The following is a 12,959-nucleotide window of genomic DNA, read 5'->3' on the forward strand; positions in this document are numbered from 1 at the left end:
AACTTTGCATACCCTTTGATCTGTCTCTATTGAGTCTGTATTCCAAAGAGATCATAAAAAAGGGAGAAGGACCCACATGTACATAAATTTTTGTAACAGCCCTCTTTGTAGTGGCCAGAAACTGGAAACTGAGTGGATGCCCATCAGCTGGGGAATGACTGACTAAGTTATGATAGATGAGTGTTATGGAATATTTTGGTTCTGTAAAAAATGATCAGCAGGCTGATTTCAGAAAGGTTTGGAGAGACTTCCAGGAACTGATGCTGAGTGAAATGAGCAGGACTAGGAGAATATTGTACAGACAACAAGATTATACGATGATCAGTTCTGATAGATGTGACTCTTTTTTTTTTTTTTTTTTTTTTTAAATTTAATAGCCTTTTATTTACAGGATATATGCATGGGTAACTTTACAGCATTAACAATTGCCAAACCTCTTGTTCCAATTTTTCACCTCTTACCCCCCACCCCCTCCCCCAGATGGCAGGATGACCAGTAGATGTTAAATATATTAAAATATAAATTAGATACACAATAATATACATGCCAAAACATTATTTTGCTGTTACAAAAAGAATCAGACTCTGAAATATTGTACAATTACTTGGAAGAAATAAAAAATGAGGTGGGCATAAATATAGGTTGGGAATTCAATTAATGGTTTTAGTCATCTCCAAGTTCTTTTTTGGGTATTGGTTATCCAACTGCTCCATTGGAAATGATTTGGTTGATCTTGTTGTGGGGGCCGTCCATGAACTGGTCATCATCTAGTATTGATGGTATATAATGATCTCTTGGCCCTGCTCATTTCCTCAGCATCAGTTCATGTCTCTCAGGCCTTTCTAAATCATCCTGTTGGTCATTTCTTACGAACAATAATATTCCATAATATTCTATATCCAAATTTTTCAGCCATTCTCAACTGGGGACATCCATTCAGTTTTAGCCACTACAAAAGGGCTACAAACATTCAATTTACAGGTCCCTTTTTTTATAATCTCTTTGGGATTAATCCCAGTAGTAACACTGCTGGATCAAAGGGTATCAGTTTGATAATTTTGGATAGTTCAAACTGCTCTCCAAAATGGTTGGATTAGTTAAACCCACCAATGTGTTTTCCATCCCCTCCAAAATCATCATTTTTTTTCCTGTCATCTTACCAATCGCAGGTGTGTGGTATCAGGTTGTCTTAATTTGCATTTCTCTGATTAATAATGACTTGGAGCTAGATGTGACTCTTAAACACTGAGGTGATTCAGGCCAGTTCCAATATACTGTGGTGGAGAGAGCCATGTGCACCCAGAGATAGTACTAAGGGGACTGAGTAGAGATCACAACCTGGTGTTTTCACTTTTGTTGTTTTGTTGCTTGCTTGTTTTTTTTCCTCAGTTTTCCCCTTTTTGATGATTTTTCTTGTGCAGCATGATAAATGTGGAAATATGTTTAGAAGAATTGCACATGTTTAACTTATATTGGATTACTTGCTGTCTAGGGGAGGAGGGAGGGAGGGAGAGAGAAAAATACGGAGCCCAAAGTTTTGCAAGTGTGAATGGTGAAAACTATCTTTGTATGTATTTTGAAAAAGAAAAAAACTATTATTAAAAAAAAAAAAATCTCTCTACTCATTTAATCATAAACTTCCTCCCTATCAATAAATCTTACATGTAATTTCCTCTATATTCTACCAATTTGCTTATGATGTCCCCCTTTATGTCTATATCATGTACTCATTTCGAAGTTTCTTGCTATATAATGTGAGATGTTAATCTATGCCTTGATTCTGCCAGATTACTCTCCAGTTTTCCCAATAGTTTTTTTTTTTGTCATATAAAAAATTCTGTGCCTTTATCAAAGATTAGGTTACTATGCTTATTTGTTTTTGCATATGGTATCTAATCTATTTCAATGATTAACTTCTCTATTTCTTACCAGGTACCAAACTATTTTGATGATTACAGCTTTGTAGTATAGATTGAGATCTAATACTGCTAAAGCTTCTTTCTTTCTTTCTTCCTTTTTTTTAAATAGCTTTTTATTTACAAGTTATATGCATGAGTAATTTTACAGTACTGACAATTGCCAAACCTTTTGTTCCAATTTTTCCCCTCTTTCCCCCCACCCTCCTCCCCTAGATGGCAGGATGACCAATACATATTAAATATATTAAAGTATAAATTAAATACAAAATAAGTATATATTAGACCTACTTTCTTGCCATTTTCCCCATTGTTTCTCTTAATATTTGTGCCTTTTTTGTTCTTCCAGATAAATTCTGGCATTTTTTTTTCTGGTTCCATAAAGCAATCCTTGGTAGTTCGGCATAAAATAGAATAATAATATAATGGCTAACATTTATGTAGTATCCACTACATAAATTTTAGCTGCATGTCATCAAAATTATTTAATTTAGAACACAAGATTTTGTAAGGGTGACTACTGAAAATTATCCATGTATATATTTTTAAAATAAAAAAAACTTTAATTTAAAAAATGTTTTCATTTAACCTATGAATCTATTTCACTTTACACTATCATCACTATTGCTAAGTGCTTCAAAAATATTATTTCTTTTGATTCTCACAATAATCTTGGGAAATAGGTGCTATTATTATCCCCATTTTATAGAGGAACAAGTGTCTTGTCAGGGCCCAAGTAGTTAGTTTGTATCTATTACTCCCTGATTCTAAGCCCTAGAGCTCTATCCACTAAGCCAATTACCTTTACTTTTAGTAATTAATTTAGGTTTATTGTAGGTTTGAACCTGGCTCATCCTACCCAAGGGCAATTAACAATTTCCCACTTAATTACCTTTGGCTTTTTTTTTTTTTTTTTTGACGAGCCTTTGTAGTTGTATACTTCATGTGTATATCTTGAAACATGGAATCCCAAGCATTTTCTATATTCTATGGTAATTTTAAATAGTTTCTCTTTTTAGCTCTTCCTGCTGAGTTTTATATAGAAACTTCTCTAATCCTGGGAGGCCTGGAAGATAAGGTAAAGCCTTGGGAAACAAAGGTTGGTCAGACCATATCCTAAAGGCAATTTGGTTTCATTTCAAAGACAGACTAAAGATAAAAACAGAAGTCATAGAATTACTGTTGGAGAGGTTTAGGTTCATAGTCACCAAATTTGACCTAATCTCCTCACTTTTATAAATCTTATTTTGCTTATCTATAAATTGTGGAAATTAAGACTTGCCTATCAACCTCATAGGGGCATTCATGGGATGATAGCATTTAGCTGGAAGGGAACTTCTAAGGTCATTTAATCCATCACATCCTCCTTCTATGGGCTGCTAGGTATCCAAGAGGAGAGAATTCTGGCATCCTTTCTCCTTTTGCTTTCAGTCTTTCCCCAACATCATCATGTGGCCAAAATATGTAAGCTTCAGCTTCAAAACCGCCTGAATCCCTTTCTCTAAGTATTGACCGATTTGATCTCTTTCCTTGCTGACCAAAGGACACTCACGAGCTTCTGCAGCAGCAATTCCCAAGCGCCCATTCTGTGGGGCTCAGTTTTCACTTCCCTGGCCCTCACAGGCCTACGCTGCTAGCGTCCTGCTAGATATGGACGGAAAAAAAGAGCACCGTCCATGCAGTCAGGAGGAACTGGCTTCCAGTGCTGTTCGACTTTTCCTGGTTGAATGGCTGGTCAAATCACTGCTTCTTCCTGGCAATGCAAAAGAGGGAACAACTCCGTCTCCCAAGCCCGCCCTTTTCGATTCTCAATATGGAATTCTACGGGAGGTAACCCCAGGGAGAGGAAGTAGAAGCTGCCAGGACCCATCACGAGCTCGTGTCAAGGAAGGAAATCTGGGAAACTAAGGTTGAGGTGAGAACCGCAAACCCTACACTTCCTTGAGGGGAGTGAGTTTCTTTTTGGGACTAATTTACCCCAAGTAGATGGTTCCTAATCATGTGCGGAATTAATCTGAACTCTAGCTTGGTGCCAAGGGCCTCTTAATAAATCCTTCCTTCCGGGAATTCTGAGATGTTAGGGAATAAAGAGTCATTAAAGTCCATCGCACTAATGGGGTTTCTTTCAAGGATTCTCGACATACATTTGAATACAGACAGATGCCTATGTGCGTTAGATCCGAGTTTACGTTCTGGTTGGAAGTGGGTGGGTGGGAAGGACATACGTAAGGGCAGCTGGAAATAATATTTACAAATTTACGGTGTTATATATACCGTATATATTTACATATGTATGTATGTATATATTTACATATGTATATATGTAAATATATACGGTATATGTATATATGTAAATATAGACAGTGGTATATATTTACATGCAATGATTACAAATAGTATCCAGAAACTTTACGTGAGTCGTTCACGAGAAATTAATTATTAACTAATCCTAGAAAGGACGTGCTGTTATCCCTAGTTTACAGATGAGGAAACTGAGGTATACAGGTGGTAAAAGCGTTTCCGAGGGGGAATTTGAACTCGGATCTTCCCCGCCCTGTTCCCGCGCTCCCCCTCCCCCCTTCCTCTCCTTCAGCTGCTTGGGTTGCCGTTTGTTCCATTTACGAGGCTTCGAAGCTGCTTCTATTTCCAGGACCCCGTCCTCCCCTTTACTCCATTAGTAAATGCTTCTCCACGCTAAATTCGGACCTAAGGAAGCTTTCGGTTCGGACAAAACAAAGTCCCGTTTAGTGGGGAAAGTTCTCGGGAAGTTCTAGATCTTTTCCTTTTTCCAAATTAGATTGTAAACTCCCCGGGGGCAGAAACTCGGATTTCCGCTGTTTACGCAGGCCTCCCATCCCTCCCCCGCACTAGCAACTCCTAGGCACCGAAAGGCAGGGTCCGATGGCACCCCGCCCCTCGGTTTTGGAGCCGGCGCATGTGCACTCCTCTTTCTTTTACCACGCGCAGTTTCGCGCATGCCCGGGCGTCCAGCTACAACTGCGCAAGCTCCCAGGCTCTTCCCTTGCCCTACCCCGGCACGTGACGAGGCCGGAGCGGAGTCACGTGACCAGGGCGGCGCGTAGAACCAGGCCGACCCGGGAATCCCGCAGAGGCCCGAGGGAGGGAGCCAGACAGGGCCGGGACAGAGATTGGGGCCATGCCCACGTCTTCTTTGGCTCCGCCCTGCCTCAACACTGCTGGCCTACTCGGCGTCTACCACCTCCGCCTCAGCTTTTCTACAAGTGAGCGTCACTGTCAGGGAAGGGCGAGCGGGGCGCTCGGCATCATGACTCTGACGTCAAGACGCCGTGGTGACGTTGGTCCCCAGCTCCTCCCGAAAGAAGCGATGCCCCGAGGGCGGGGCCAAGGGAGTAGTGGGCGGGGCTTCCCCGTTCTCCCCACGCCCCCAGATTCAGAGGCGGGGGGAGAGAAAGGAGCCCTGGGATTCCCGGGCGAGAGGTGGAAGGAGCCCCAGAGGCCACCAGTCCCATCCCCTCTCCCTACAGTGGAGGAAACTGAGGCCCAGGCAGAAGTGACTCGTCCAAGGTCACCCCGGGAGTAAGTCGGTTGAACCGGGGTTCCCACATAGGTCTTCAGGCCGAACCCAGCCCTGCCCTTTACCCCCGGCCCGGCCCGGCTGGGGTCAAGCCCCTCCCCTATAGCTGGAGCGAGCAGGGTCCTGGGTCCCTTCTGGAACTGAAGGCGGGAGGGGCCCTCCAGCCCGGCGCCCTCGCTGTACAGCCGGGGAAACTGAGGCCCGGCCCGGGCTCGGGGTCCTGCCTCAGGCGGCGCCCCTGTGTGTGTTTCAGGAACGCAGACGGCAGGGACCTGACGGCTGCATCTCCGCCGCAGCAGCCCTGAAGGCGACCGCGACCGTGGCCTCCTGGGGGGCCCCCGCGCTCCCGGGGACGGCGTACCTGGAGGCCTGGCCGGCCCTTCCCCTCGAGGCGCGGCCCCTGCCCCCCGTGACCGTGGTGTCGTCGGCGCTCGTCACCCCCATCGTCTCCACGCTCCCCATCGTGTGCCACACGGCCGCCGCGGCCTCGGTCCAGGCTGAGCGGGCCGAGCCGGGGGAGCCCGACGGCGCGGCCGGGGAGCCGTCGGGGGAGCCGTCGGGGGCGGCCCCGCGGGACGAGCACGCCTACCACCGTGCCCGGCTGGAGCCCGAGGCCGGGCTGGACGGGCTGGTGGCGGCGCTGCAGCGCAAGGTGCGGGGGCTGCAGCAGCGGCAGCGGCGGCACCGCGCGCGCCTCGGCGCCCTCGAGGGGCTGGTGCAGCAGCTGCGACGGGACCACCTGCTGTCACACGAGCGCCTGCGGCTGCTGGGCGCGGTAAGCGTGCGGGCGGGGTGGGGGATGGGTCGGGGACCGAGGGGGACGCAAGGGGGCGGGCTGCGGAACGGAAGGGGACACAGGGGGGCACGGGGAGGGGGAGGGCAGGCTGCGGGGACACAGGAGGGCACCACGGGGGATGGGGGGCACGGGAGGGGAGGGCAGGCTGCGGGGACACAGGAGGGCACCATGGGGATGGGGGGCATAGGTGGGGGAGGGCATGCTGCGGGGACACAGGAGGGCACCACGGGGGATGGGGGGGCACGGCGAGGGGGAGGGCAGGCTGCGGGGACACAGGAGGGCACCACGGGGGATGGGGGGGCACGGCGAGGGGGAGGGCAGGCTGCGGACGCGGAGACATGGGGGCACAACGTGGGGGGATGGGCCTCAGAACCCCGAGGGGTGCAAGGGGGGGTCCTCCCGCGATTGGGCTGTACCCCGCTCACCCCCCTCCTCCCTTCTTCCCGCAGACATGCCTTCCCGGGGGCCCCGCACGCCCCGAGCCCGCGGGGGCTGGCGCCGTGACCATCGTGTGCGGGGAGCAGCCGGCTGGCACAGTCCTCTACACGCTGACGTCTGCCCCCACCCCCTGAGCGCCCGGGGGGCGGGGTGGGGGGCCGTGCCTCAGTGATTCTTTTGCACTCAATAAACTAACTTGAGAAAACCTGGTGTCTGGGGGGGGGGGTCTGAGCCCTTTCTGTCTGCCTAGCGCCGCCTTGGACTTTCTCTCCCTGGGTGTCTTTCCTGCCTTTCTGGGGGTCTCTGTTCACTGCCCGCTCCCGCTCCCCCTCCCGTCCCCCGCCCCCGGGGACGCTGCGCGGCGCGCATGCGCGCTCGGGGCCCCGCCCTCCGGCCCGTCTCTGTCTCCAGGTCTCTCCATCTCCATCATCTCTCCGTACTCCTCTCTTTGCACCTGTCTCTCCCCTCCTCCGTCTCTGCACCAGGGGTAAGAGGGCCCGACCCCACGGGGGGGACGCGAGCCCGGGCATCCGAGCCCGCGGTCTCCGCTGCATCTGCGGGAGCCCGGGGCCTGACGCTTTGGTCCAGGCAGGAGGGGAGGGGAGGGGATGCGGGGAGATGGGAGGGAGACGTAGGTTCCCCAAGTAAGGGCGGGGTGGGGGGAGAGGTGCGGGCCTGGGTCTGGGGAGGGGGCTCCGGGACCCTGGGAGTGGCTACGCCGCCTCCCCTGCCCTGGGGGGCGGGGGGTGATGAGTCCTGACAGCTGTCCGCCCCCTCTGCCGCCCCCTCCCCCAGGCTTTGATCCCAGCCCCCCCAGTGCCCCAGGCCCCCTCCCTGAGCGTCCCCGGGGCCATGACGAAGACGGACGCCGCAGCGCTGCCCCCGGAGGAGGAAGAGGAGGAGGAGGAGGAGGAGGAGGAGCCCCTGCCAGAAGCTCCCAGCCCCATCCCCGAGCCCAGGCAGAAGCCCGTGGTGCACCCCTCCGCCCCAGCCCCGCTGCCCAAGGACTACGGTAAACACGCCCGAGGTGTGGCTTAGCAGGGAACCCGGGAGCCGCCTCTGGCCTGGCCCACGGTGGGTTCTCCCAGATGCTCGGAGAGCCTGACGGGGCCAGTCTTGTGACCCAGCGGGATCCGTCCTGGATCTGACGGTGCGACCTAGTGGGAATCCAGAAGGATCCAGCCCCCAGAGCTCAGGGGGTCTGAGGATCTGCGCCTGGGGGCTCAACTTGGCTGGTTTTGAAAAGTATTTGGTGACATAACGAGGTTTCCTTTGTAATCTTGAGCATTTGATGGTTTAAAAGGCCCCTCGTGAGGAGGGCCCCAGGGGCCGCACACACCCCCCCTTAAGAGCCCCTCCTTTTAGTGGATCAGAAGGCAGGAAGGGGGGATGGGGCAGCAGGAAGGGGCGGCTGAGAGGGGGCTCCAGGTGAGCACTCTCAGCCTGCAGGTGACCCCTCGGGACTAAGGGAGGGCTCTGCTCTCTGGGGACCCTGCATCTGGGGGGCGCGCTATCTTGGCCGAGAGCTGACCTGCCTGTCTCTCCCGTCAGCCTTCACTTTCTTTGACCCCAATGACCCGGCCTGTCAGGAGATTCTGCTGGACCCACGGACCACCATCCCCGAGCTCTTCGCCATCATCCGCCAGTGGGTGCCCCAGGTTCAGCACAAGATCGACGTCATTGGCAATGAGGTGGGTGGAGGCCGCGGGTGGGGCGCGGGGGGTCCAGGACGGCCCTTCGCGGGGTGACGGCGTAACCTTTCCCAGATCCTGCGCCGTGGCTGTCACGTGAATGACCGGGATGGGCTCACAGACATGACCCTGCTCCACTACGCCTGCAAAGCCGGAGCTCACGGCGTTGGTGAGTGGGCTGGGCCCCCCGGACCCCAGGAGCCATCTTTGACTTCCTAAGATCCTGGGCCCTCGAGATCCCTAATGCCAGCTCTCCTTAAGTTCTCGCCCTGCCAACCTCCCAACAGGAGACCCGGTGGCCGCTGTCCGCCTGTCGCAGCAGCTGCTGGCCCTGGGGGGGGACGTGACCCTGCGGAGCCGCTGGACAAACATGAACGCGCTCCATTATGCCGCATATTTTGATGTCCCTGATCTCATCCGTGTGCTGCTCAAGGGGGCCCGGCCCCGAGGTATGGGGGGGAGGCCCCAGCTTGTGGGGGGCCCTAGTTTGTGGGGGGGAGGTCCTAGCCTTGGGGGGAAGGAGGCTCCAGCCTGGTGGGGGGGGAGACCCCAGTCTGTGGGGGACCCAGACTAGTAGGGGGGCCCCAGCTTGGGGAAGGCCCCAGCCTGTTGGGGGAGGCCCAGCCTGGTGGGGGAGGCCCAGCCTGTGGGGGGAGGGAGGCCCCAGCTTGTGGGAGGGGTCTGGGACCCAGGGAGTCTCTGGCCACCCTGACCGGGCCCCTTCCTGCCCCCTCCTCCCTCTCTCTGCCTAGTGGTGAATTCGACTTGCAGTGACTTCAACCACGGCTCAGCCCTGCACATCGCAGCGTCCAACCTGTGCCTCGGGGCTGCCCGCTGCCTCCTGGAGCACGGGGCCAACCCTGCTCTGCGGGTACGTGAGCCGGTCCTCGGCCTGGGCGCCAGCTGCCCCCTGGGCCCGCATCCCCAGAAGCTCGGGGGGGTGGTGCGCCTGCACCCCCTAACCACGGCTGTCCCCCCACAGAATCGCAAGGGCCAAGTCCCGGCTGAAGTCGTCCCGGACCCCATGGACATGTCCCTGGACAAGGCCGAGGCCGCCCTTGTGGCCAAGGAGCTGAGGACGCTGCTGGAGGAGGCTGTGCCCCTGTCCTGTGCCCTCCCCAAGGTCACATTACCCAACTACGACAACGTCCCAGGCAACCTCATGCTCAGTGCCCTCGGCCTTCGGCTCGGGGATCGGGTCCTGCTGGACGGCCAGAAGGTCAGGGGCCATGGAGGCGGGGTCAGGATGAGACATGGGGGCAGGGGGGGGCCGGGGTCACGGGCTGGAATGGGGAGTCCAGTGTGAGGGGTAGCAGGGAACCGCCCCCACCCCTCAGTGCTCCAGATCTCTCCCCGTGCCTTCTCACCCAGGTGGGGACGCTGCGTTTCTGCGGGACCACGGAGTTCGCCAGTGGCCAGTGGGTCGGCGTGGAGCTGGACGAACCCGAGGGCAAGAATGATGGCAGCGTGGGGGGCGTGCGGTACTTCATCTGCCCCCCTAAGCAGGGTCAGTGCGGCGGCCCCCTGCCCGACTCGGTCCCCACAGGGTGGGCCCTTTCCTGGGCTTTCTGTCCCAAACCTGGGGCCAACACCCCTGGGAGGGGCTGGGGGTCCCGGGGGCAGCCCTGCTGAGGGCCCCTGCTCCCGCAGGGCTCTTTGCCTCTGTCTCCAAGGTGTCAAAAGCAGCCGACGCCCCTCCTTCCTCCGTCACCTCCACCCCCCGCACCCCTCGGATGGACTTTTCTCGTGTCACTGGCAAAGGCCGGAAGGAGCGCAAAGGTCAGAAGGGTCCCTGGTCCCTGGGAGAGCCAGGAAGGCGTCCTGGGGGGTTCTGGGGGCCTGGGGGAGTGCAGTGCAGGGCCGGCTTCTGTGTCAGTCGTCCAGAAATGGCCGCGTCTGGTCCAGCTTCTGAAATTAGCAAGTGCTTGAGTGTGGGGCGATCCAGCTTGGGGGGTCCCTGGTTCACAGGTCCCAAGATCTGGGGAGTCTCACCCCAGATTTAGATGATCCTGTGTTCAGGGCATACTTGAGTCTTGGGTTCGAGGAGCACCAGATGTTGGGACTGGGGGTTTCTGACCCTTCGTTCTCAGGAATCTCGGGTGTAAGAGGTCCCCGGGGGAGGGAGGAATTCTGCTCTCCGACATCCTGCCTCCTCCTTCCCCCTCCTCCAGCAAAGAAAAAGTCTCCATCCTCCTCCCTGGGCAGCCTCCAGCGCGAGGGACTGAAGGCCGAGGTTGGGGACCAAGTGCTGGTGGCCGGGCAGAAGCAGGGCGTGATTCGCTTCTATGGGAAGACGGACTTTGCCCCTGGTGAGGCAGAGGCTCCGGGGCCCGGGCGGGGGGAGGTCGGAGAGGGGCTGAAGGGCCCAGGCGCTGAGCTCCAGCCTCCCTGCGCCCCCAGGCTATTGGTTTGGCATCGAGCTCGACCACCCGACCGGGAAGCATGACGGCTCCGTCTTCGGTGTCAGATACTTCACGTGTCCCCCTCGCCACGGGGTCTTTGCACCTGCCTCCCGCATCCAGAGGTGAGCCCTGGGAACTGCCCCGGAAAGCTTGGTGCCCCCAGACCTGAGAGAGTCTCCCCCAAAAGTCAAAAACCCGGGAGTCCCAGAAATACATCCTGGACACGTGAAACCCCGGAGCTGGATCAGGGTCCTCTCCAAGGACTGGGAGTGGATTCTCGAGAACATAGAAACCGGCGCAGACCCCCCAGGCCCCGCAGGAGGCTGGCAGCCCATAGGGATTCCAGGCCCAGAGGCCCGTCTCCCCAAGTAAAGGCCAAGACCCCCCGCTCCCTTCTGGCGCCCCCAAGAGAACCTCTAGATCAGCAACAGCCGTCACCTCGCTCAGCCCCACTTGTCTGTCTCCCTGGCCCCTGACTGACACAGACCCCCTTGTTTCTCCAGAATCGGTGGCTCCACTGACCCCCCCAAGGACAGCATCACAGCCAAGAAAGTCCAAGTGACCAGTGAGTGTGAGGGACTCGGGGGGCTCTGGGGGTGCATGAGGAGACCCGGGGGGGGGGAGGGGAGACCCAGGAGGGCCCCAGGAGGGGCAGGGAAGCCCGGGGAGGGGCAGGGGAGCCCGGGGAGGGCCCCACCCTGACCACCGCTGCCTTTCCCCAGTGACTCAGCCCAAACGTACATTCCCAACCGTCCGGACTCCCAAGGACATCACGTCCGAGAACTCCATCTCCAGGTATAGGGGTGGGGGTGGTCCCCGGCCTGACTTAGCTCAGGTTGGCTTCCTGGAGCCCGAGCTTGGAAAAGCGAGAGACGGCGCCAGTGGGAGAGGCCTTGGGGGGGAGGGGGGTGCGGGGCTGGGCCCTGGTGGGGGGCGCCGAGAGGAGGAGCGAGGGAGGGTTGGGGGCACAGAGAGTGGCGGGAAGCAGAGTGATCGGGGCCAGGGAGGAGTCTGGGTCAGATGGAGGCCTGACGGGCCAAGGGGCAGCCGTGAGCGGAACAAAGATGGTGCGGGAGGGGCCGGGATCCGCAGGCGCTGGGCCCGCCAGCGTCCCACTCGTGGCAGAGGAGACGGGCCAGGGGCCTGTGCCAGCGCCGGAGGTGGGAGGCCCAGCTTCCTGGGCACCATCCCTCCTCCCCTTCTTCCTCCCAGGTTACTCTTCTGTTGCTGGTTTCCTTGGATGCTTCGGGCAGAAATGCAGTCGTAGGAGCCAGGAGCCGCGGTGGACTCTGGACCAGAGACCCTAATCGTCCCCCAGTATATGACCCCCAGCTCGCCCCAGATGTCCCAGCCCTGAGTCCCCCCAGTATTCCACCCCTCCGGATCAGACCCCAGTTAACGTGGGCACCAGTGTCAGACCTATCCCTTACTCATCACTGACCGTGCCATCCGATCTCCCCTCAGAGACACTGACCCCGGTCAGCCCCAGACGGCCCGAAATGACCCCAAATTGTCCCCTTCCCCTGACCCGTGGTGACCCCCTCAGTGACTCCCTATAACCCCCAGTGCCTTGATACTCACAATTAGCCCCTCCCCCTTAGAGAAATCTCTATTTTTTAAGACACTACACCCCCGGGCCCACCCCCGGCCCTCCCAGATCCTGGCCAAGCCCCACGCTCACATTAGGGCCCCCAAAGCCGCCTGGGGTGTCGCTCACTGACCCGCATGCCCCCTCCCCCCACTCAGCATGCCCCCCCACTCCGCCTGGCTTCAATAAAGACATTTCTATGGCCAAGGGTCTTGGGTCACTTGGAGTTATTACAGGGTTCGGAGCCCCCGGGCCCTCCGAGGTGGGAAAGGTCCTTGCCTGGCAGCATAAGGATCTAGCCCAGGCCCGTGCGCGCCGGGACGTTGGGCCTTGTCTGTCTCCCTTCCCACTCACGGCTCCCTCGGGAGCCTCAGGGACGTGGGGGAAGTGCAGTGGGGGGTGGGGGGGTGGAGAGGGCCAGGGCCCACCCACCCCTGCAGGGGGCAGGGAGGAGCTGGCAGGCTGGGCGAGAGCACGAGCTCGTTCTGGCTGCCTTCCCACCTGGCACGGAACCATCCTTGGGCAAAGATGAGGAAAAGGAAGAGCCCGGAGGCTGGCGGGAGCTGAGGCCT

The 12,959-nt window shown here is 56.5% G+C and overlaps 2 protein-coding genes across 2 annotated transcripts; both read left to right on the forward strand.

Moving 5' to 3' along the window:
- The first annotated feature begins 4,817 nt into the window (after positions 1 to 4,817).
- On the forward strand, positions 4,818 to 6,911 carry THAP8 (THAP domain containing 8). Its single transcript, XM_031961583.1, has 4 exons — positions 4,818 to 4,955; positions 5,000 to 5,158; positions 5,726 to 6,247; positions 6,718 to 6,911. Exons 1-4 carry the CDS (start codon positions 4,818 to 4,820, stop codon positions 6,838 to 6,840), a joined length of 942 nt encoding a protein of 313 aa, XP_031817443.1. The 3' UTR covers positions 6,841 to 6,911.
- A 159-nt stretch (positions 6,912 to 7,070) lies between these two features.
- CLIP3 (CAP-Gly domain containing linker protein 3) lies at positions 7,071 to 12,596 on the forward strand. The gene is made up of 14 exons (XM_031963107.1): positions 7,071 to 7,193; positions 7,502 to 7,718; positions 8,258 to 8,397; positions 8,473 to 8,566; positions 8,685 to 8,846; positions 9,150 to 9,268; positions 9,380 to 9,616; positions 9,769 to 9,904; positions 10,048 to 10,176; positions 10,569 to 10,706; positions 10,798 to 10,921; positions 11,303 to 11,364; positions 11,522 to 11,594; positions 12,012 to 12,596. The coding sequence occupies exons 1-14, from the start codon at positions 7,074 to 7,076 to the stop codon at positions 12,064 to 12,066; spliced, it is 1,806 nt and encodes a 601-aa protein (XP_031818967.1). The 5' UTR covers positions 7,071 to 7,073; the 3' UTR covers positions 12,067 to 12,596.
- The last annotated feature ends 363 nt before the right edge of the window (positions 12,597 to 12,959 follow it).

Source organism: Sarcophilus harrisii, chromosome 3, assembly GCF_902635505.1.
Source record: "Sarcophilus harrisii chromosome 3, mSarHar1.11, whole genome shotgun sequence".
Taxonomy (NCBI): domain Eukaryota; kingdom Metazoa; phylum Chordata; class Mammalia; order Dasyuromorphia; family Dasyuridae; genus Sarcophilus; species Sarcophilus harrisii.